The sequence below is a fragment of the Heterodontus francisci genome, unplaced genomic scaffold (assembly GCF_036365525.1).
Source record: "Heterodontus francisci isolate sHetFra1 unplaced genomic scaffold, sHetFra1.hap1 HAP1_SCAFFOLD_980, whole genome shotgun sequence".
Classification (NCBI taxonomy): Eukaryota; Metazoa; Chordata; class Chondrichthyes; order Heterodontiformes; family Heterodontidae; genus Heterodontus; species Heterodontus francisci.
The window spans coordinates 48,603-73,276 of NW_027141450.1; the positions used below are offsets into that span (position 1 = coordinate 48,603).

Consider the following 24,674-nt stretch of genomic DNA (forward strand, 5'->3'; position numbering starts at 1 on the left):
TTAAACTCCATTTGCCATCTCTCAGCCCAGCTCTGCAGCCTATCTATGTCCCTCTGTACCCTACAACACCCTTCGACACTATCCACAACTCCACCGACCTTCGTGTCATCCGCAAATTTACTAACCCACCCTTCTACACCCTCATCCAGGTCGTTTATAAAAATGACAAACAGCAGTGGCCCCAAAACAGAACCTTGCGGTACACCACTAGTAACTAAACTCCAGGATGAACATTTGCCATCAACCACCACCCTCTGTCTTCTTTCAGCTAGCCAATTTCTGATCCAAAGCTCTAAATCACCTTCAACCCCATACTTGCGTATTTTCTGCAATAGCCTACCGTGGGGAACCTTATCAAACGCCTTACTGAAATCCATATACACCACATCCACGGCTTTACCCTCATCCACCTGTTTGGTCACCTTCTCGAAAAACTCAATAAGGTTTGTGAGGCACGACCTACCTTTCACAAAACCGTGCTGACTATCGCAAATGAACTTATTCTTTTCAAGATGATTATAAATCCTGTCTCTTATAACCTTTTCCAACATTTTACCCACAACCGAAGTAAGGCTCACAGGTCTATAATTACCAGGGCTGTCTCTACTCCCCTTCTTGAACAAGGGGACAACATTTGCTATCCTCCAGTCCTCCGGCACTACTCCTGTCGACAATGACGACTTGAAGATCAACAACAACGGCTCTGCAATCTCCTCCCTGGCTTCCCAGAGAATCCTAGGATAAATCCCATCTGGCCCAGGGGACTTATCTATTTTCACTCTTTCCAAAATTGCTAACACCTCCTCCTTGTGAATCTCAATCCCATCTAGCCTAGTAGGCTGTATCTCAGTAATCTCCTCGGCAACATTTTCTTTCTCTACTGTAAATACTGACGAAAAATATTCATTTAACGCTTCCCCTATCTCCTCTGATTCCGCACACAACTTCCCACTACTATCCTTGATTGGCCCTGTTCTAACTCTTATCATTCGTTTATTCCTGATATACCTATAGAAAGCCTTAGGGTTTTCTTTGATCCTATCCGCCAATGACTTCTCGTGTCCTCTCCTTGCTCTTCTTAGCCCTCCCTTTAGATCCTTCCTGGCTAGCTTGTAACTCTCAAGCGCCCTAACTGAGCCTTCACGTCTCATCCTAACATAAGCCGCCCTCTTCCTCTTGACAAGCGCTTCAACTTCTTGAGTAAACCACGGCTCCCTTGCTCGACAACTTCCTCCCTGCCTGACAGGTACATACTTATCAAGGACACGCATTAGCTGCTCCTTGAATAAGCTCCACATTTCGTTTGTGCCCATCCCCTGCAGTTTCCTTCCCCATCCTACACATCCTAAATCTTGCCTAATCGCGTCATAATTTCCTTTCCCCCAGCTATAATTCTTGCCCTGTGGTATATACCGGGATCTATTCAGAGTCTGGAGCATGGTCGCCTCCAGTCAGGGCGCTCCCCCGCCAGCGGAGGAGCGCGCCTCGGCTGTCCGGACGGCCGACTCCGGGGACGGTCCGGCGGGCGGAGGAGTAGCCGAAGCCCCCGGGACGCCCATCATTGTGGGTGGCGAGGGGGCTCAGGTGCGCGGAGCTGACACCCGTTCGGCCGGAACTACTCATCGGACCCAGGCCCCGAAACCCTCCTTGGGAGCCGGTCCCGCACAACCTGAGCTGCCTCTTGGAAATGCCCTCCGTGCCATTCCAATCGGCGCAGAGGGATGTCCTGTACGAGCTGCTCCTGCACACTCTCCACTTCCTCGCCCTTGTCAGCCGGCCGGACACGCCCTGGCGGTCCGCGTTACCATCTGGCGGCGAGGGGAAACCCCAATGGAGGTCTCTCTATGTGGGAGTCCTCCCCCTTTACATCGGGGACCTGGGGTGGAGAGTGTTGCACAGGGCAGTCCCGTGTAATAGACTTTTAAGCAGGCTCACGGACTCCCAGGCTGCCTGTACTTTCTGCGGCCCGGACGAGTCTGTGTTCCACGTATATATGGAGTGTGCAAGGTTGCAGCCCCTCTGAGTATTTGAAGGGGCTGCTCCTCAAGTTTCGGCTGCACTTCAGTCCCACGCTCCTGATCTTTGGGCATCCGGCGCAGAGGGGAGTGGGCCGCGAGGAGGATCTCCTCGTCTGTCTGGTCCTGGGCCTGGCCAAGGTGGCAATTCACAGGTCCAGGCTGCGGGCCGTCAGGGGGTCCGTCCTCCCCGATTGCCTGCCCCTCTTCTGCCATTACGTCTGCGCCCAGGTGTCCCTGGAGGAGCATGCGATTTCTGCCGTTACACTTGAGGCCTTCCGCGACCAGAGGGCACCGCAGGGACTGGAGTGCATTGTCAACGCCGAGAATGGCATTTTAATTTGAGTTTTTTGTTATTAAAGTTATTTTTTAAAATATGTGTATAAAAATCAAATAAATAAAGGGGGCCTGAGGAATAAAGACCTCCTCGACATAAAATATATAAAAGGGGCCTGGGGTATAAAGGCCACCTAAAAAAAAACGGGGTTTGAAAAAGAGTAAAGCTCCCTCTACATTATCCCATCAAACAATCCCAGGACAGCTACAGCACAGGTGCAATTCCATGAAACAGGAACACTGGAGAAGGGTATACAGTCCCTTCCACCCTTTGTATTCCAGCTGCCTGGAGATAAAGACCAGCTGGAATCAAGTGAGGGGAGGGGGTTGGGGGAGAGATCAAAGGGAAAGGCGTTTGATAGGGCAGGAGAGACTAAATAACAAAGCTGGCGATTAATAACAAAGCTGTCCTGGGACAAAGGCAAAGCCTGTGTTAATGCTTGTGGTGAAAGACAAAGCATTAATCCAGAGAGACTGTTAATAGCGGAATAATGAGCAGCTCTGACTACATGAAAAGCAGGTACATGGTTAGAAAATATTTTAAAAAGGCCAGTCATGCTCTGAAGTTATTGAACTCAATGTTCAGTCTGCAAGGCTGTAGAGTGCCTAATGGAAAGATCAGGTGCTGCTCCTCGAGCTTGCGTTGATGTTCACTGGAACACTGCAGCAGGCCAAAGACAGAAATGTTGGCATGAGAGCAGGGGGGAAAGTGTTGAAATGGCAAGTAACCGGAAGCTTGGGGTCATGCTTTTGGACTGAGTGAAGGTGTTTCGCAAAGCGGTCACCCAATCTGCGTTTGGTCTCCTTAATGTAGAGGAGACCGCATTGTGAGCAGCAAATACAGTATACTACATTGAAGGAAGTACAAGTAAATCGCTGCTTCAGCTGAAAGGAATATTTGGGGGCCTGGGATAGTGAGGAGAGAGGAGGTTAAAGGGCAGGTATTACAACTCCAGTGATTGCATGGGAAGGTGTCAGGGGGGGTAATGGAGGAGTAGACCAGGGTGTCACGGAGGGAACGATCACTTCGGAATGCTGACGGTGGGGGGGAGGGAAGATGCGTTTGGTGGTGGCATCACACTGGAGCTGGCTTAAGTGACGGAGGATGATCCTCTGGATGTGGAGGCTGGTGGGATGAAAGGTGAGGACAAGGGGAACTCTGTCGCGGTTCTGGGAGGGAGGGAAACGGGTCAGACACGGTTGAGGGCCCTGTCAACCACAGTGAGGGGGACTCCTTGGTTGAGGAAAAAGGAAGACAAAAAAAGCTGCTGTTGAAGGTAGCGTCAACAAAACAGAACAGAAAACTAAATCAACTTTGCTTCCAATATCCACCCTCTCTCACCTTCACCTGGTCCATCTCCGACACTTCCCTTCCCTTACTCAACTTCTCCGTCCCCATCTCTGGGGATAGGCTGGCGATTAATATTCCTTTTTAACCCACCAACACTCACAGCTACCTCGACTACACTTCCTCACACCCTGCCTACAGTAAGGACTCCATTTCACTCTCCATCTCCAACGCATCTGTTCTGATGATGCCACCTTCGACAATAGCGCTTCTGATACCTCTTCCTTTTTCCACAACCGAGGATTCGCCCGCACTGTGCTTTACATGCCCTCAACCGTGTCCGACCCATTTCTCGCACTTCTGCCCTCACCCTTCTCCTTCCTCCCAGAACTGTGACAGGGTTCCCATTGTCCTCATTTTCCATCCCACCAGCCTTCATAAGGATCATCCTCCGCCATTTTCGCCACCACCAGCATGATGCCACCACCAAACACATTTCCCCCTCCCGTCAGAATTCCGAAGGGATCGTTCCCTCTATGACACCCTGGTCTACTCCTCCATTACCCCTAACACCTGTCATCATCCCACGCAATCGCAGGAGGTGCACTACCTGCCCTGTTAACTCCTCTCTCCTCACCATCCAAGGCCCCAAACATACCTACCAAGTGAAGCAGCGATTTACTTGTACATCTTTCAATTTAGTATACCGCATTCGCTGCTCACAATGCGATTGCCTCTACATTGGGGAGACCAAACATAGATTGGACTGCTTTGTGGAACACCTCCACTCAGTCTACAAGCATGACCCCGAGCTTCCGGTTGCTTGCCATTTTAATTCACCACCCTGCACCTATGCCAACATTTCTGTCCTTGGCCTTCTGCAGTGTTCCAGTGAACCTCAATGTAAGCTTAAGGAACAGCACCTCATCTTTCAATGTGACAGGCTACAGCCCTCTGGACTCAGAGAATTTATAATGGCTGCCTTTTATTTTATTTTATTGCATTTAATGCTTTTTATTTTAAACCGTGTGCCTGCTGTAAGCTTGTTTTTCAGAATTTTGCTTTTGGACAGAGCTGTTCATTATTCTGCCATTAACAATCTCTCTGAAAAGACAAAGTATTCGTCCATACAACTATTAGCACTTCCTTTGCCTTTGTTCCGTGACATCTTTGTTCAGCATGATTTGCGACTGCTCCGACACTGAAGCAGCCCATGTTCATCTGCAGCAAGATCCGGACAACATCCAGGTTTGGGCTGATAAGTAGCAAGTAACATTCACGCCATGCAAGTGCCGGGCAATAACCATCTCAAACGAGAGAGAATCTAACCATCTCCCCTTGATGCTCAATTGCATTACCATTACTGAATCCTCCACTATCATCATCCTGGGGTTACCATTGACCCCAGAAGCTGAACTGGAGCAGCCATATAAGTACTGTGGCTACAAGAGCAGGTCAGAGACTGGGACTTCTTCGGCAAGTAACTCATCTCTTGACTCCCCAATGCCTGTCCATCATCTACAAGGCACAAGTCAGGAGTGTGATGGAATACTCTCCACTTGCCTGGACGAGTGTAGCTCTAACATTAAGAAGCTCAACACCATCCGGGACAAAGTAGCCCGCTTGATTGGCACCCCATCCAGTACCTTCAACATTCACTCCCTCCACCACTGATGCACAGTGGCAGCTGTGTATACCATCTACAAGATGCACTGCAGCAAATCATCAAGGCTCCTTCAACAGCACCTTCCAAACCCCCGACCTCCACCACCTATTGCCTGTTGGTAACCCTACACCCCAAGGACTGCAGCAGTTCACCATGACCTTGTCAAGGGCAATTAGGGATTGGCAATAATTGCTGGCTTAGCCAGCAACACCCACATCCCCCGAATGAATAAAAAAAAGTTTCTCTCCCCACAGATGCTGCTAGACCTGCTGAGTATTTCCAACAATTTCTGTTTTTATATATTTAATGGCACAGTTCGAAAGGGTGTGCAGGAACAGAGGGACCTGGGGGTGCATGTGCATCAATCTTTGAAGGTAGCAGGACATATCGAGAGAGTAGTTGGCAAAGCATATGGAATCTTGTGATTTATAATTAGCGGCATTGAGTACAAAAGCAGGGAAGTTATGCTGAACCTTTATAAAGATCTGCTTAGGCTCTAACTGGAGTATTGTGTCCAGTTCTGGTAACCACACTTCAAGAAGTATGTGAGGGTCCTTGAGAGGATGCAGAGGAGATTTACCAGAATGGTTCCAGAGATGGAGGATTTGAGTTGCAAGGTTAGGTTGGAAACGCTGGGTTTGTTCTCCATGGAACCAAAGAGATTGAAGGGAGATTTATTATAAATGTACAGCACTACAACAGGTTTAGAGATGCAGGGGGAATATGAGAAAGTTTTTTTTTTTTACACAGTGGGTGGTAATGGCCTGGAACTCACTGCCCACAAGGGTGGTGGAAACGAAGAAGATCAATGACTTCAAGAGGAAATTGGATGGCCACTGAGAAAAAGAGACTTGCAGGACCACGGAGATCAAACCAAGGAGTGGGACTGACAGCATAGCTCCATGGAGAGCCGGCATGGACTTGATGGGCCAAATGGCCTCCTTCTGTGCCGTAAATGACTAATAACATCTCATCTGAAAGACGGCACCTCCAACAGTGCTCTCAGTATTGCATTGAAGCGTCAGCCTCTGAAGTGATCAAGGGCTGAATTTTACGCCAGCCCAGCGGGTCGGATGGCGGTGTGGGGGCAGCGTAAAATTGAGCGGGAGGCTCCCGAAGCCTTTTGCCTCCGATCAAGTTTACGGCCGGCGGGGGGGTGGGAACGGCCCGCCTGCCCGAGGCCAATCAAGGCCCTTAAGTAGCCACTTAAGGGCCCCCGCCTGCCTCCACTGGTATTTTACCCATGGCAAGCGGGTGTGCTAAGGACGTGAAGGACCGCCCAGCGATAGCTGCTGGCCTTTTCGCACCCCGAGGGAGGGTCGGGGGGCCATGGCAGTCGGGCACAGGGTGTCCGATTGAGGCCCGCCCCCGCCTCCCAATCCACCCCTGGGATCCAAAACGCACCCTCCCCCAAAACGACCACCTCAGCCTCACCAGGGAAGGACCAATCCCCCTGGTGAGGCAATCCCAACTGACCTCGTCTCCAAGATCCATTGTGTCGGCTGGGCTGCAGTCCCAGCAGTGACCACTGCACCCGATGGCGCTGCTGGGACGAAGAGCTGCCAGCCCGCTGATTGGCCGGCAGCTCACTGAGGCGGGACTTCCTCCCTCAAGTGGGTGGAAGTCCCGCCTCAGAACAATTAAAGCCCAGGGACCCGTAAAATGTGGGACGGATTCCCGGGCTAGGTGGAAGCGGGTTCGCCACCGACTTTCACGTCAGGTAAACTCCAGCCCCTAGTCTCTGGAGCGGGGCATGAACGCACAACCTTCTGATTCTGAGGCGCGAGTGCTGCCACTGAACCACAGCTGACACAAAGCAAAGCAGTCAGTGTAAATGAGGTGAAGAGACAATGAGATGACTTTCTGCAGTGAGAATACATTGGATGGGATAAGTGATCAATCAAAATGAGGCAGGGTAGCTGGGCTTATGGTGCTCTTACGTTACACATAACCACATGAAACAAATATTAAAACTAAAGGAAAAGTGAACTAAGCGAGTTAAAGCTGGGAGACTGGCATAATACCTGTGCTTTCATCTCGTAGAGTGCGGCACAGTCCGGCATCAACTGAATAGCTTCATCCCACCGACCAATCGCCTCCCAGTACCTGTGGCAAAGAGAAAAATCTCTTCTTTATCACCCATCTGCCAGGCCCATCACAGGAAGTAGAGACAAATTTTCACCGAATCAGTCCAGATTAACATTGGACAAACTTGCTGAGCTATCAGGGGAGCTCCCCACTGGACCCAGAAAAGACTATGTTAAAAAAAGATTTTGTAGGATCAGCGAGGCCAGCTTTCCTGATGCTGTCGAGACCCAGACCAGTCTGCAACTGGACTAGCATGAACATTCAGGTTGCTACAACGTCCCATCCAGCAGCAATGACACTGATCTCTAGTGTTCGATGGGAAAATGGGCTCAACCTAATCAATCCAATAGGAAAATTCAGGAGAAACTTCTTTACCCAGAGAGTGGTGAGAATTTGGAACTCGCTATCACAGAGCGTAGGTGAGGCAAGTAGCATAGTTGCATTTAAGGGAAAGCTGGATAAATGTGAGGGAGAAAGGAATAGAAGGGTATACTGATTGGGTAAGATAAAGAGGAGCAGGAAGAGACTCGAGTGGAGCATAAACTTAGACCGGTTGGGCTGAATGCCCTGTTTCTGTGCTGTGCATTGTATAATTCTATGTAACTGCTGTATGAACCTCTCCAATATATAAAATCAAACAGTGAGGTCTGATTTATACATTGTAATTCATTGTATATCCTCACTTCCCCCTCCCTCCTACAATCCAGAGGCTTTAAAGATTCTAAGTGTGAATTAATTAAGGAAAGTCAGTATAGATTTGTTAAAAGCAAATCCTGTTTAACTGGCTTGATTTCGTTTTTTGATAAGGTAACAGGGAGGGTTGATGAGGATAATGCAGTTGATGGACTTCCAAAAGGCATTTGATAAAGTGCCATATAACAGGCTTGTCAGCAAAGTTGAAGTCCATGAAATAAAAGGGACAGCGGCAGCAGGGATACGAAGTTGGCTGAGTGACAGGAAACAGTGAGTAGTGGCAAATTATTGTTTTTCATACTGGACCAGGAGCACTGCTTTTCTTGATCTATATTAATGACCTGGACTTGGGTGTGTGAGCAAAATTTTAAAATTTGCAGATGATGCAAATCTTGGAAGGATTGTGAACTGTGTGGAGATGACTTCAAGGGGGCACAGAGGGGCTAATGGAATGGGTGGACACATGGCAGGTGGAATTTAATGTCGAGAAGTGTGAAGTGGTAGGAAGAACCAAGAGAGGCGATATAAAATCAAAGATATATTTCTAAAGGGGGTGCAAAAAGAGAAAGACTGGGGGGTATATGTGCACAAATCGTTAAATGCGTCAGGGCAGGTTGAGAAAGTGATTAAAAGGGGATCCTGGGCTTTGTAAATAGAGGCACAGATTATAAAAACAAGGAAGTTATAATGAACCTTTATAAAACTCTGGTTGAGCCTCAACTGGAGTATTGTGTCCAATTCTGGGCACCACACTTTAGGAAGGATGTAAACGAAGGCTTCAGAGAGGGTGGTTCCAGGGATGAGGAATTTCAGTTACGTGGATCGACTGGAGAAGCTGGGGGTGTTCTCCTTAGAGAAGGTTGAGAGGAGATTTGATACAGGTGGTCAAACTTATGAGGGGTCTGGCCAGAGTAGATAGGCAGAAACTGTTCCCATTGGTGGAAGGATTGAGAACCAGAGGACACAGATTTGAGGCGAATGGCAAAAGAACTAATGGTGGCATGAGGAAAGTTTTTTTTTTTAAACATCGTGGGTGCTGGATCTGGAATGAACAGCCTGAGTGCAGTGGGAGCAGATTCAATCGAGGCTTTCAAGAGGGAATTAAATAAGCACCCGAAAAGAAAAATTTTCAAGGCTATGGGGAAAGGGAAGAGGGAGTGGGACTAATTGAGTTGCTCTTGCAGAGAACCAGCACAGACACAAGTGGCTGAATGGCTCTTATGCCCTGTAACCACGATCCAAGCACTGCTTCCTGATTAAATGCGTTTTCTGTCTCACTCTGTGCAATCTTGATGGTGTCCTGCCCCTTAGGTCCTGGGATTGTCAATATAAAAATAATCAGTGTTCCAATTGAAAAAACAAACTCTTGTGCAATCCCCACATCCATCACCCCACCATTGACGACCGTGCCTTCAGTTGTGTAGACCCTAAACTCTAGAATTCCCTCCACGAACCTCTCCGCCTCTCTCTCCTCCTTTAAGACACTGCTTAAAACTTCTCTGTTTGAGCAAGTGTTTTGGTCACCTGTCCCAGTGGCTCTGTGTCAAACTGTGCCCAGTTACATTCCTGTGAAGCACCTTGGGAAGTTTTACTACGTTAAAGGCGGCACAGTGGCGCAGTGGTTAGCACCGCAGCCTCACAGCTCCAACGACCCGGGTTCAATTCTGGGTACTGCCTGTGTGGAGTTTGCAAGTTCTCCCTGTGTCTGCGTGGGTTTCCTCCGGGTGCTCCGGTTTCCTCCCACATGCCAAAAAAAAAACTTGCAGGTTGATAGGTAAATTGGCCATTATAAATTGCCCCTAGTATAGGTAGGTGATAGGGAAATATAGGGACAGGTGGGGATGTGGTAGGAATATGGAATTAGTGTAGGATTCGTATAAATGGGTGGTTGAAGGTCGGCACAGACTCGGTGGGCCGAAGGGCCTGTTTCAGTGCTGTATCTCTAAACTAAACGAAAGGTGCTATATAAATGCAAGATAAGTTTATTCATTCATGGGATGTGGGCGCCTTTTGGGCCAATTCAACTGTAGCAGAGGACAGTGCGAGGATGGTGTCAGGAGTACATTTGACAAAGGAATATTTAAATTTTTTGTCAGATTCATTTGTGCAATGTCACTGTATCAGTAAACAGCTGTGTGTCATACACTGTTTACACTTAGCAGAACTGAACAACATTAGGCAGTTAGCCCAGAGGATAAACTGAGCAGCCCATCTCCTGCGTGACCTTTAAGGACTGTGAATAAGAAAAATAATTTGGGATTGTGTGTTACCACATATGCACATGTCAAAATGTCAAGGGTATGTCAAACTGTGGGGTCCGAGCTCCCCCAGTCTCTGTGGGAGGCAAGTGGTTTGGCTGGTGGGGTATAGAGTAAACTATAACTGACCTCGACATCCTGGACAAGGAGGTGAGAGGTTCATCTACACTTTCCAAAATCATGCCACTTATAGCATCCTGTCTTTCCATATTAGTCCTCCTAATGTGCATCACCTTACACTTCTCCACATGGAACTCCATCTGCCATGCTTCAGCACATTTCACCATGCTGTCTAGGTCATCCTGAAGTCTACAATTATCCTCATTGCTACAGAGTATGTTGTTAAGTTTTGTATCATCTGCAACCTTTATGAGGTTGCTCCCTCAACCACAGTCTAGGTTGTTTATAAAAACTGAAAAGAGTAATGGACCCAAAACTGATCCATGTGGAACACCACTGCAAACCACCTCCCAGTCTGAAAAACAGCCATCCACCACCACCCATTGCCATTCGATCACTTACATATTGAAAGCACTGGATACAATCAAGCAGTAGACAACAGGTACAAGATCAGACGTAGTTACCTGGCATTTAGCAGTGCTGGGAAGGCATTAGGATCCTGGGCTTCAGTAGTACTGGGGAAGTGGTCCTGGAATTTGGCAGCACTAGGATAATTACTCTGGAGTTTAGCAGCAGTTTGGTTAAGGCTGATCATTTTAACGTGAAACATTTTTGCTTGGGCGACACTAAGATTGGTGGAGTAGCAGATAGTGAAGGGGACTGTCAGAGAATACAGCAGAATATAGATAGATTGGAGAGTTGGGCAGAGAAATGGCAGATGGAGTTCAATGAGGGCAAATGCGAGGTGATGCATTTTGGAAGATCCAATTCAAGAGTGAACTATACAGTAAATGGAAAAGTCCTGGGGAAAATTGATGTCCAGAGAGATTTGGGTGTTCAGGTCCACTGTTCCCTGAAGGTGGCAACGCAGGTAAATAGAGTGGTCAAGAAGGCATACGGCATGCTTTCCTTCATCGGACGGGGCATTGAGTACAAGAGTTGGCAGGTCATGTTACAGTTGTATAGGACTTTGGTTCGGCCACATTTGGAATACTGCGTACAGTTCTGGTCGCCACATTATCAAAAGGATGTGGATGCTTTGGAAAGGGTGCAGAGGAGGTTCACCAGGATGTTGCCTGGGATGGAGGGCGCTAGCTATGAAGAGAGGTTGAGTAGATTAGGATTATTTTCATTAGAAAGACGGAGGTTGAGGGGGGACCTGATTGAGGTGTACAAAATCATGAGAGGTATAGACAGGGTGGATAGCAAGAAGCTTTTTCCCAGAGTGGGGATTTCAATTACTAGAGGACACGAGTTCAAAGTGAAAGGGGAAAAGTTTAGGGGGGATATGCGTGGAAAGTTCTTTACGCAGAGGGTGGTGGGCACCTGGAACGCATTGCCAGCGGAGGTGGTAGATGCGGGCACGATGGAGTCTTTTAAGATGTATCTAGACAGATACATGAATGGGCAGGAAGAAAAGAGATACAGAAGCTTAGAAAATAGGCGACATGTTTAGAGAGAGGATCTGGATCGGCGCAGGCTTGGAGGGCCGAAGGGCCTGTTCCTGTGCTGTAATTATCTTTGTTCTTTGTTCTTTGTATCTCTTACCCACTTCAGCTGAACAGACTGATGCAAAATTAAGTGTTTCTGTAAATAAATTATTTTATTGCAATTGAAAGTGCAAACAGAATGCGCTTCTCTCAGGAGCAGAACCTTATAATAGGGGCATGTGAAACTTCACTTGAAAAGCTTAACAAAATTCATTGCTGATGAGTTTTGGAAAATAAAGTCAAAGATTGCTTGAGTTTGTACAAAGACAAATTTTGAAAAAAAATCAATTTTCTATTAACATAGAAATTTGGAAATAAACAAAAGGGACCAGAGGTGAGGGTACCTCTCAGTATATCTGTCCTGGAGCCAAGCTGTATCCTGGAATACAAGAACACAAGAAATAGGAGCAGGAGTAGACCATATGACCCATCAAGCCTGCTCCACCATTCAATACGATCATGGCTGATCTTGGGCTTCAATTCCACTTTCCTGCCCGCTCCCCATATCCCTTGATTCCCTGCGAGACCAGAAATCTATCTATCCCAGCCTTAAATGTTTTTTTTTATAATTCTTTCATGGGATATGGGCATCGCAGGCCAGGCCAGCATTTATTGCCCATCCCTAATTGCCCTTGAACTGAGTGGCTTGCTAGGGCATGGAAGAGTCAACCACATTGCTGTGGATCTGGAGTCACATGTCGGTAAGGACAGCAGATTTCCTTTCCTAAAGGACATTAGTGAACGAGATGGGTTTCTACAACAATCGACAATGGTTTCATGGTCATCATTAGACTAGCTTTTTAATTCCAGATTTATTAATTGAATTCAAATTCCGCTTTCTGCTGTAGTGGGATTCGAAGCCCTGTCCCCAGAGTAATACCTGTGTTTCTGGGTTACTAGTCCAGTGACAATAACACCACCGCCTCAATGATGGAGCATCCACAACCCTCAGGGGTAGAGAATTCCAAAGATTCCGAACCTTTTGAGTCTAGCAATTTCCCCTCATCTCAGTCCTGAATGATCGGCCCCTTATCCTGAGACTGTGTCCCCGTGTTCTAGATCCCCTGACCAGTGGGAACAATCTCTCAGCTTCTACCCTATCCAGCCCTTTCAGAATCTTGTATGTCTCAATTAGATTGCCTCTCATTCTTCTAAACTCCAGAGAATATAGGCCCAATTTGCTCAGCCTCTCATCATAGGACAACCCCCTCATCCCTGGGACCAATTTAATAAATCTTCGCTGCACTGCCTCCAGTGCAAGTATGTCCTTTCTTAAATGTGGAGATCAAAACTGCACACAGTATTCCAGGTGCGGTCTCACCAAAGCCCTGTACAATTTTAGTAAGACTTCTTTATTCCTGTACTCCAATCCCCTTGCAATAAAGGCCAACAGGCCATTTGCCTTCCTAATAGCCTGCTGCACCTGCATGTTAACTTTGTGCGTTCCTTATGCGAGTATCCCCAAGTCTCTGAACATCAACACTTACCAGTTTCACAGCTTTTAAAAAATATTCTGCTTTTCTATTTATATGACCAAAGTGAACAACTTCACATTTGCCTACATTATACTCCATTTGCCATCTTGTCGCCCACTCACTTAACCTGTCTATATCGCTACAGCCTCTCTACATCCTCCCAACAGCTTCCCTTTCCACTTTGTATCATCAGCAAACTTAGACACATTACTCTCTGTCTCTCCATCCAAGTCATTAATATAGAGTGTGAATAGCTTAGGTCCCAGCACTGATCCTTGCAGCATCCCATTATTCATTGCCTGCCAACTTGAAAATGCCCCATTTATGCCCACTCTCTGCTTCCTGTCTGTTAACCAATCCTCTATCCACGCGATTACCCGAAACATCATGAGCCCTTATCTTGCCTATTAATCTTTTATGTGGTAGCTTATGTGGTATCAAATGCCTTTTTGAAAATCCAGGTATACTACATCTACTGGTTCCCCCATATCTATCCTACTAGTTACATCTTCACAAAAGGCTAATAAATTTCCCAAACAGGATCTCGCTTTAGTAAAACCATGCTGACTCGTTCTATTCATACTATGCTTTTCCAAGTGCAATGTTAAGACTTCTTTAATAATAGTTTCCAGCATCTTCCCAATGACTGATGTTAGGCTAATTGGCCTGTAGTTCCCTGTTTTCCCATCTCCTTTCTTGAAAAGCGGCGTAACATTTGCCAACTTCCAATCTGACAGAACCATTCTTGAATCTAAGGAATTCTGGAAAATCACAGCCAGCGCATCCACTATCGCTGTAGTTATCTCTTTTAGAACCCTAGGATGTAGGCCACCTGGTCCCGGGACTTGTCAGATTTTAGTCCCTCAATTTTCTCCAATACTTTTTCTCGACTGATATCAATATCCTTAATTTCCTCACTCTTTTTAGCCCCTAGGTTACTGCCTATTGCTGGTATGGAACTTGTGTCCTAAGCATTTAATAAATTAAATGTTAAGTATTACCTAAACAGGAAAAGTTTTTTTTTAAAATCATTTGATAGCTATTTTCCAAATTAGTTAGATAAATAAACATGGAAATCCTGTTAAGTGGAAATAAGTCTGGCAAATTCAGCACATGACATATGGTCAGACTGCAGTAACCCCATTTTCTTCAGCAAAGCACATGTTCCCATGTTATTATCTTAAAAGAAAACCTATTTGGAGCCTGAGTCGACTTCCTATAAAATACAAAAAAAATGGTGAAAGAATAAATATTCCAGAAGTATTTTGAGCAATCTATGGAGAAAGAAGCAGAGTTAACGTTTCAGGTCAGTGACCCTTCTTCAGAACCTTCTGATGAAGGGTCACTGGCCTGAAACGTCAACTCCGCTTCTCTCTCCACAGATGCTGCAGACCTGCTGAGTGTTTCCAGCATTTCTTGTTTTTATTTCGGATTTCCAGCATCCGCAGTATTTTGCTTTTAATTTTGAGCAATCTAGTTATTTTGCTTGGCTCACCCTCACCTTCCAAAGAAATCGGCACAGCAAATTGCAATAACCAAATTCCACATAGCCTATCAGGTCGAGGAGATTTGAATTGAAACAGTAGAAGTTTGAGTACAAGTCAATCAATCCTAAATGCAACACAAACATAACACGCAGCACATTACAGACATTGTGAGACATTTCTGAGTCATCTACACTTATCAACAAATGTATTCTGTATCTGATTGGGTAATTCCTCCCATCTGAATCCAGACAGCCTGCAAACTTTCTCTCATGATACAGACAATTGAGACAAATCATAACAATCAGACAATTCTGAAAGCTAGGTGTAAATGGATGGAAGAACAATGCAGCTTACAATTAGGATCCTTTACACGATCTAACTTCTACACTCACTTTCTTAAAAGACTGTATGCTTCAGCTCCCTCTTTCTAACAAAACATGCTCCGCAATGTCTCCAATTCACATGTTAATCAAAGAAACCCAGGTTTACATGGAAATCTGACCTGTAAGTTGCCCAACAATTCAGCTCAAGAATGCAAAGCAATGGGACCTTCGCACCTTAAAGCAGCACAGGAACATGAGGAACGGGCAGAAGCCAATCCGCCCCTCAATCTTGCTCTACCAATCAATTGATCATGACTGATACGTGGCTCAGTTTTATTTACCACCTTTTCTCCCTATCCCTTGATATCCTTAAGCAACAAGAATATCAGTAGCAGTATTGAAGTCTCCTAAATTCTCTCCTAATGGCCTAGCTCTAACTTTAAGATCCTCTCCCCTTATTCTTGATTCCCCCAAAGAAAATAGCTTCTCCATACCTATCAGATTATTTTAACTTCAATAGATCATCCTTTAGTCTTCTATACTCGAGGGAATATTTACAAAATTTATACAACCTTTCTTCATAATCTAAATCCTAGTGTCACTCTGGTGCAGAATCTGCGCTACAGTGCCTCCAAGACAAATATCCCCTTCCTGAGGTGCAGTGCTCAAAACACTCTACAGCAGTACTCCAGATGGGGTCTGACCAAGGCTCTATACAACTGAAGCAACACTTCCTCCCCCTTTATATTCCAGCTCCTGGAATATAAAGGCCAACATTCCATTACCCTGTGGATTCCTTATTCGACCTGCCAACTAGCTTTTAGTAATTTCTAGACTTCCCTTTCCGAAACTCTTTGCTCCTCTACAGTTCCTAGTTTCTCACCATTGAACTTCAAGTCATCTTCAGCCTGGATATACATGTCCCTATTCCTTTGGCAAAGACATTAATAAATATGATGCCCCAAAACAAATCCTTGAGGAATACCGCTCGTAACACCCTGCCAGAGAAAATTCCTTCACCGCCACTTTGTCTCCTGCCCCACAAAAAGGAACACACGCCTACATTCTATTTAATTTGCTATAATCTTCCTGTCTTTGTAAAGCAGCACACCCTGACTCAAGATGAGCAATGCCATGGGAGGTTCACACAAGATCAGTGCAGTACTGAGGAAGATGAGTGTTGAGATGTTAAAGCAATCTTTTACATCTGGTGGATTCTGTTACACTGGTGAAAGAGAAGGGGAGTTCTCCCAGTGTCCTGGCTGACATTTACCCCTCAGCTGACATCACTAAAACAGATTAATTGACCATTCATCTCATTAATTGTCTGTGCACAAATTGGTTCCTCATTTATCCAACAGTAACTACACATCAAAATGATTTCACTCATTCAAACTAAAGCAGTTTGGGATGCAGGAAGGATGTGAAAGGTGTTATATTAAAAAAAACTTGCATTTATATAAGTCTTGCAGCCAATTATAGCTATCAGAAGCTGTAGGAACTGCGTCAATCTTGCACTCATTACAATTCAGTTCATTAACTCAGACTTTCAGCTAATCCATTTAATTATTCTCCCACTGTCACTGAAATAAACTGCTGCCGGTAAAGCTGCCAGCTTTCAGTATTCATCATCATAAACTTTAAACAAAGGATAAGGATCGAGGACCAGCAGGGTAAGCACTGCAGGAAAGTTTATTCCCTCTACAGCCGACAGAATAACAGATATCTGGGGAACAATCCCAAAGTCTGACTCAAATAAACTACGGCTTTGCTTTGTAATTACACAAATATTGCAAGACATCTGCAATGCTTCTGAAATAGGAAAGCTGTGTCTCTATTATTCTCAGATATGCCTGGAGGGGAAAGCATGGGAGCTATGACTGTACCATGAACAGTCGCAAGGAGGGGGCAACAAAGTTGGTTGAGCAAGGGGTGCTGCAGGGACACAACTGGGCTCTGATGGCCAATGGTATGACTGGGATTAGCCACAGCACCAAAGAACTGCTCTTATACTAATATCACAGTAATAAACCTATAAACATCAGAGATTGATTAATTACTGAGATATTACCACTAAACAAACACTGATATTACATAAATCAATGTACTCACATCAGGGAAAGATTCATTATTAGGATATGTTATGACCAGGTGAGAAAGAGGTCAAGGGTTCCCTTTCAGCCTTCACCTGGTCTTACTGTAACAAGGTTTAATTTTAAACACACCGTGTTTTTAGCTCCCCCTTAGTGAATCCTTGTTCACCGCTTTCCAATTATAAAGCAAAGAAACCAGCACAACCAGACTTTCTTAGGTTTAAAAGAAAAAAAGTTGAAATTTATTGAACTTAAACTCTAATTCAGTTAACGCCTACAGATACACGATGCACCGCTAGTATGCGTCCGCGATACACACATGCAAATAGCGACAGCAAAGAGAAAAATAAAGTGGAAAGGTTTCAGGCAATATCTGAAGAGTTGTTGGCATGGTTCTTTGAGCTGACTGTAGTGTCCTTAATTGTAAGTAGATCTTGCTTTTCGTTGGGGCCCAGTATTCTGCTTAAATCTTGTTCACTGTAGGAGACTTTTCTCTCTTGGGGTTCATGTGTCTTCAGTGGATTCAGAGGCTTGTGAGAAAGAGAGGGGAGCAGACAGACAGGAGAGGAGGTCTGCTTCAGTCCAGAAGCATTCTGCTGTCTCCAGGCTCTCAGTTCAAACTGTACAATTCGGAATCCCCCAGGTTGCCAAGCAGGTTAGTCATGTGACTAACTGGTCTGACCACATCTTGGCTCCATGTATTGCATCATCTTAGCAGGGAATGGAATGCGCTTCCCCGCCTTCAATGTCTGTTAGTACGTAATTTTTTTTTCCAGCCAAGGTCTGGCAGTCCTTATAACAGGCCTTCTCTTCTTCCCAGCAACAATTTGAAATTTAATGTCCATGTGGCAAAATTAATATGCCTCATTCTTGGCAGGTCGGAGCCTGCATGACAGGATATTAACACTATATTACTAAATTAAACACCTAAACAAAAATAAACTCCGCAATAGCCACATGCTCGGTCATACATTCTTCATCCTATTAAACTTTACTAACAGCCTTCTATCTATTCCTTCAAATTTCAAATCTTTACCTTAACTTTTTTCTTCTGGCTCCCTGCTGACACTATCCTATTCAAACATTTTTGATCATGACAAGCTATTTCACCTTGTCCAGATCAGTAGAACCAGAAAACACAGTCTGTGTTTTACATAGGGTATACAGCACAGAAACAGGCCATTCGGCCCAAACAGTCCATCCCAATGTTTATGCTCCACTTGAGTCTCCCCTCATCTTTCCTCCTCTAACTACCCTATCAGCATAACCTTCTCTTCCCTTCTCCTTCATATGCTTTGTATGAATCTATCCTCAAGTGCCATAACCTGCAGGGCTATGGACCAAATGCTGGAAGGTGGGATTAGGCTGCGTGGCTAGTTTTTCGGCTAGCGCAGACACAATGGGCCAAGTGGCCCTTTTCTGTGCCGTAAACTTTCAATGATTCTATGCTTATCTAGTTTCCCCTTAAATGCATCTATACTATTTGCCTCAACCACTCCCTCGGGTAGCGAGTGCTACAGTCTTACCACTCTCTGGGTAAAACTGTTCCTCACAAGTTGCCTAAGGATTTTTTGGTGACTATCTTATATTGATGGCCTCTAGTTATGCTCTTCTCCACAAGTAGAAGATTTCTCCATCAAAATTTATTTTATTTATTTATTTTTTTTTTATTTAGAGATACAGCACTGAAACAGGCCCTTCGGCCCACCGAGTCTGTGCCAACCAACAACCACCCATTTATACTAACCCTACAGTAATCCCATATTGCCTACCACCTACCAACACTAGGGACAATTTACAATGGCCAATTTACCTATCACCAGCAAGTCTTTGGCTGTGGGAGGAAACCGGAGCACCCGGCAAAAACCCACGCGGTCACAGGGAGAACTTGCAAACTCCGCACAGGCAGTACCCAGAATTGAACCCGGGTCCCTGGAGCTGTGAGGCTGCGGTGCTAACCCTTCAGCCTTCTCTTTTGAAGATAAAAGAAACCACGCCTGTTCATCCTTTCCTGATAGGTATAACCTTGCAGTTCTAGTACATTCCTTATGGATATTTTTAAACCTTGTCCAGTGACTCTATGGTCTTTTATAATATGGCGACCAGAACTGTACAGCGTACCACAAGGTTCAATACAGGTTTAGCAAATTATCTCTACTTTTTACTTCTATCTCTCTAGAAATAAGCCCTAGTGCTTGGTTTGTTTCTTTTATGGTCTTAATAGCCTGCTCAAGAGGAAAATTCAAAACTACCATGCAGAAACAATGGGCTTTTGTTGAGTTCCCGATGTTGGAATCCGTGGCGGGGGGGGCAGCGAAAGATTGAACTGGCAGCGGCCCGCCACACAGCCTGATGCCGAGAGTGCCAGGTCCAATCTTCCTGGCAGTGGCGAGGCACCGTGGCAACGGGATCCCACTTTGAACATGTAAATTAAGAAAATGAGTACATTTGAATAAAATTGTCAGTGATCTTACCTGCTGCCCGGGATCTTCCGAGCGGCGGCTGGCACTCACACACCTTCACTTTTCCGTCCAGGGAAAGCTGGCACCACCAAGGTGGGGAAGGGAGGTACTTAGGATTTTCAGTGTAGTGGGGAGGTACAGGGTCAACTGTGCATTAATAGTGTAAGGGAGGGGCGAAGCGGTGACCTCTGCACTTTGAATAGTTTGGGGAAGGGGGCGGGGGGGAGCTCAAATCTTGCATCTAAGTGTTTTGCAGGGGGGAGGGGCGATATTTTTTATTGTGGTGGTTACGGTTTTAAATATTTAAATTTAGAAGCAGCTCTGGCTGCCCTTTAAAAATGGTGCCAGCGCATAGGCAGCTGAGTCCACCCCCACCACATGATCAAGGGGGGCAGCCCGGCCCGGCATATTATGTTGAGCCGTAGCATGGCGGCCCGCTATTTTTTTCACCCAGCGCCAGAAAATTCCACCCGATATTTCAGTGCGTGACTGGTCAATTTATGGAACAGGCTCCTTGGGAAGACAATGGACACAATTAGCTATGATTCATTCAACTATAGATTTTTCTTTTCCGAAAATAACAGTGCAGCATGCCTCAGGAGGAACAGGTGACTTTGGACCTACGGTCCCCAAGGTTCTTCACCACTGGGACTTTTCCTTGCCTCCGTCTGGGTCTGTTGTAGACTAACTGATAGGATTAGTAATCAACTCCATGACTGTTATATCATGTGACCACCATGAAGAAGAAAGGTGAACTGGATGGACCTTGGTTGTTTTTGAGTATATGTTCAAATGGGAAAAGCTTTCAATACAAAAGTTTAAAAGCCAGGTTAATCACTGTTGTGCAAACCTAGTAATGGGTTTCGAAGGGTTGGAGCACAAGAACCTGGGTTGATTAAGAAAGTAGGGAAGGATCTTCCGGAGCACGCTGTCAGTAAAACCATGCAAGCCAGGCAGGTTCCGGGTTCAATCCAGGAACAATGCTGAGTTACGTGATCCAAGCCAAGGTAACAGTAAAAGGGGCTGCAGTACGGCAAAGTCGGTCAGCGTTCCTGACCTGATGGAGACCCAGCCAATGGCTGGAAAGTGGGTGCAAGCGAATCACGGCCGAGGACAAGGCCAGTCACAACTGCAACATTCCCATGAATGAACAACAGTTACTGCCCACACTCAGATGTGAGGAATAGCCAGGTTGCCATAGTACGAGGGGATTGCTGGCCTTCCCCACTGTATCCTTTGTTGTGAAAGCGCTTCCGTTTTTTTATGAAGATAGGAATTCGGAGCAGGAGTAGGCCGCTCGGCCCTTCGAGCTTGCTCTGTCATTCAATAAGCTCATGACTGAACTGATTACTCCACATTTCCACCTACCCCCGATAACCTTCCACCCCCTTGCTTATCAAGAATCTATCTACCCCTGCCTTAAAATATTCAAAGACTCTGCTTCCACCGCCTCTTGAGGAAGAGAATTCCAAAGACTCACGACCCTCTGAGAGAAAGAAATTCTCCTTATCTGTCTTAAATGGGTGACCCCTTACTTTTAAACAGTGACCCCTAGTTCTAGATTCTCCCACAAGGGGAAACCTTTCCACAACCACCCGGTCAAGACCCCTCAGGATCTTGTATGCTTCAATCAAGTCACCCTTTACTCTTCTAATCTCCAGCGGATACAAGCCTAGCCTGTCCAACTTTTCCTCGTAAGACAGCCTGCCCATTCCAGCTATTACTCTAGTAAACTTTCTCTGTACTGCCTCCAACGAATTTACAGCCTTCCTTAAATAAGGAGACCAGTACTCCAGATGTGGTCTCACCAATGCCCTGTATAACTGAAGCATAACCTCCCTACTTTTGTATTCAATTCCCCTCGCAATAAACAATAACATTCTATTAGCTTTCCTAATTACATGCTGAACCTGCATACTAATCTTTTGTGATTCATGCACTAGGGCACCCAGATCCCTCTGCATCTCAGAGCTCTGTAATCTCTTACCATTTAGATAATAAATTATTCTTCCTACCAAAGTGGACAATTTCACACTTTCCCACATTATACTCCATTTGCCAGGTCTTTGCCCACTCACAAAAACTATCTATATCCCTTTGTAGCCTCCTTATGTCCTCTTCACAAGTTACTTTCTTACCTATCTTAGTGTCATAAGAAAATTTAGCAAACATACCTTTAGTCCCTTCATCAAATCATTTATAAAAACTGTAAAAAGTTGAGGCCCCAGCACTGATCCCTATGGCACACCACTCGTTACATCTTGCCAATGAGAAAATGACCCATTTATGCCTACTCTGTTTCCTGTTAGCCAGCCAATCCTCATTCCATGCCAATATGTTACCCCCGACACCACGAGCTTTTATTTTCTGCAATAACCTTTGATGTGGCACCTTATCAAATGCCTTCTGGAAATCTAAGTATAATACGTCCACCAATAGCTTCTAACATTCTCCCTAAGGCAGATGTTAAGCTGTTAAATATTTTTTGAGGATTCATATTTAAATTGTGGAAATGGATTTATTTTTTGGAAGGTTGAAGATTTCACGGATACTGGACTTTGTTTTTGTTGAAAAGACTCCATGGACATTTTTTTTTTTACAAGGGTTACTGAGAAGTCTTGTTTGAAAACAACCTTTTACTGCAAGCCTTAAGCTCAAATAAACAGAAACCTTGGTGACCTGGGGAAGATGTTTACAGAGAAGTGACAGGTCAAGAAGATTTATGAGGGTCAGGAGGTTCTGTTTGTGGTTTCACTTCTGGGATATTGTTTTAGTTCAGTTGGGGTGTGGACTGTGTTTGAAAGGACTTGGAGATAAGCCTACCAGAGAGCAGCCACAACCAGCTCATCCTTTCATTACTGAGATGCCCTGAGAATCAAGTGTAAGAAACAAAGAAACTGAAGAAGCATTTCTCACAAGATGCTCCTGGAAAGCCTGTCGAATTAATTCTCAACGCCGCCGGAAAAGAACTGCTCCAGGAAAGATCCCAGTGACCTGTCTACGGTATGCTGTACGCCAATTTGGGACACAACCTATCCCATCCATCTTCTTCAAGAATTAACAAACTACTTTTTTTGTCTTTCTTTTGTAAAAGAGCTCTGCAGAGAAATTTTTTTTGCTTTTTCAGCGTGCATGTGAGTTCGTGTGTGGGGGATTTAAAAACAGAACTTTCACAGAATCATAGTTATACAGCACAGAAACAGGCCCTTTAGCCCATCGTGTCCATGCTGGCCAACAAGCACCTAACTATTCGAATCCCAGTTTCCAGCACTTGGCCCATAGCCTTGTATGCTATGGCATTTCGAGGGCTCATCTAAATACTTCTTAAATGTTGTGAGGGTTCCTGCCTCCACCACCTCTTCAGACAGTGCGTTCCAGATTCCAAACCACCCTCTGAGTGAAAATGTTTTTCCGCAAATCCCCTCTAAACCTCCTGCCCCTTACCCTAAATCTATTCCCCCTGGTTATTGACTCCTCCGCTAAGGGAAAAAGTTTCTTCCTATCTAACCTATCAATGCCCCTCATAATTTTGTACACCTGAATCATGTCCCCCCTCAGCCTTCACGTCCCCCCTCTGCTCTAAGGAAAAAAACCTTAGCCTTTTCAGTCTCTCTTCATAGCTGAAATGCTGCAGCCCAGGCAACATCCTGGTGAATCTCCTCTGCACCCTCTCCAGTGCAATCACATCCTTCCTATAGTGTGGTGCCCAGAACTGTACACAGTACTCCAGCTGTGGCCTAACTAGCATTTTATACAGCTCCATCATAACCTCCCTGCTCTTATATTCTATGCCTCGGCTAATAAAGGCAAGTATCTCATATGCCTTCCTCACCATCTTATCTACCTGTGCTGCTGCCTTCAGTGATCTATGGACAAGTACACCAAGGTCCCTCTGACCCTCTGTACTTTCTAGGATCCTACCATCCATTGTATATTCCCTTGCCTTGTTAGTCCTCCCAAAATGCATCACCTCACACTTCTCAGGATTAAATTCCATTTGCCACTGCTCTGCCCATCTTACCAGCCCATCTATATCGTCCTGTAATCCAAGGCTTTCCACCTCACTATTTACAACACCACCAATTTTCGTGTCATCTGCGAACTTACTGATCATACCTCCTATACTCCGGTCTAAATCATTAACATACACTACAAACAGCAAGGATCCCAACACTGGTCACAGGCTTCCACTCGCAAAAACAACGCTCGACCATTATCCTCTGCCTCCTGCCACTAAACCAATTTTGCCTCCAATTTGTCAAATTGCCCTTGATCCCATGGGCTCTTACCTTCTTAACCAATCTCCCATGCAGGACCTTATAAAAAGCCTTACTGAAGTCCATGTAGACTACATCAACTGCTTTACCCTCATCTACACATCTCGTCACCGCCTCGAAAAATTCAATCAAGTTAGTTAGTTAATTCATACTTCAATCTGTGTGTTAATGCTTCGCTTCTTTACTGGATAAGTCTTGTTTTATAATGAACTGATAATTTTGTTGTTTATTAAAGAACCTGTTGGGATAAAGAATATGATTGACCGTATCGGTAACCGGGTAAACATTTAAAATAAATGTTGTGACCTGTGTAGAAGTGGGACTAGAAAAGATAGCACACCTCTCCCGCCTTGGTCGTGACACCCTACACCAGCAGAAGCCAACCGAGGGGTGGAGATAATTAGAACCACTGGACAAATGGGTTAATGAACGCAGCTTCCCAACTGCCTGTGAGCGACATCCAACACTTTCTTTAAAAATACAGCTGGGTTGAATATCTGAGCTTTCCATAAATCCACTGCCAAAATTAGGACAGATGAATTGAGGCAAACCTCCCCGCCCCCCCACTCACAATCTCAACCCCAGTGCTCTCCACTGGCTGAG

At 45.4% G+C, this 24,674-nt stretch overlaps 1 protein-coding gene across 2 annotated transcripts in view; it reads right to left on the bottom strand.

The window, feature by feature from the left end:
• The window catches only part of LOC137363782 (tetratricopeptide repeat protein 33-like), a 73,028-nt gene that overhangs the window by 16,594 nt on the left and 31,760 nt on the right, over nt 1–24,674 (bottom strand). For both annotated transcript variants that reach the window (XM_068027340.1, XM_068027339.1), the window contains exon 3: nt 7,330–7,411. In XM_068027340.1, coding sequence (XP_067883441.1) covers nt 7,330–7,411 — 82 coding nt within the window. The remainder of the gene's footprint in view (nt 1–7,329; nt 7,412–24,674) is intronic.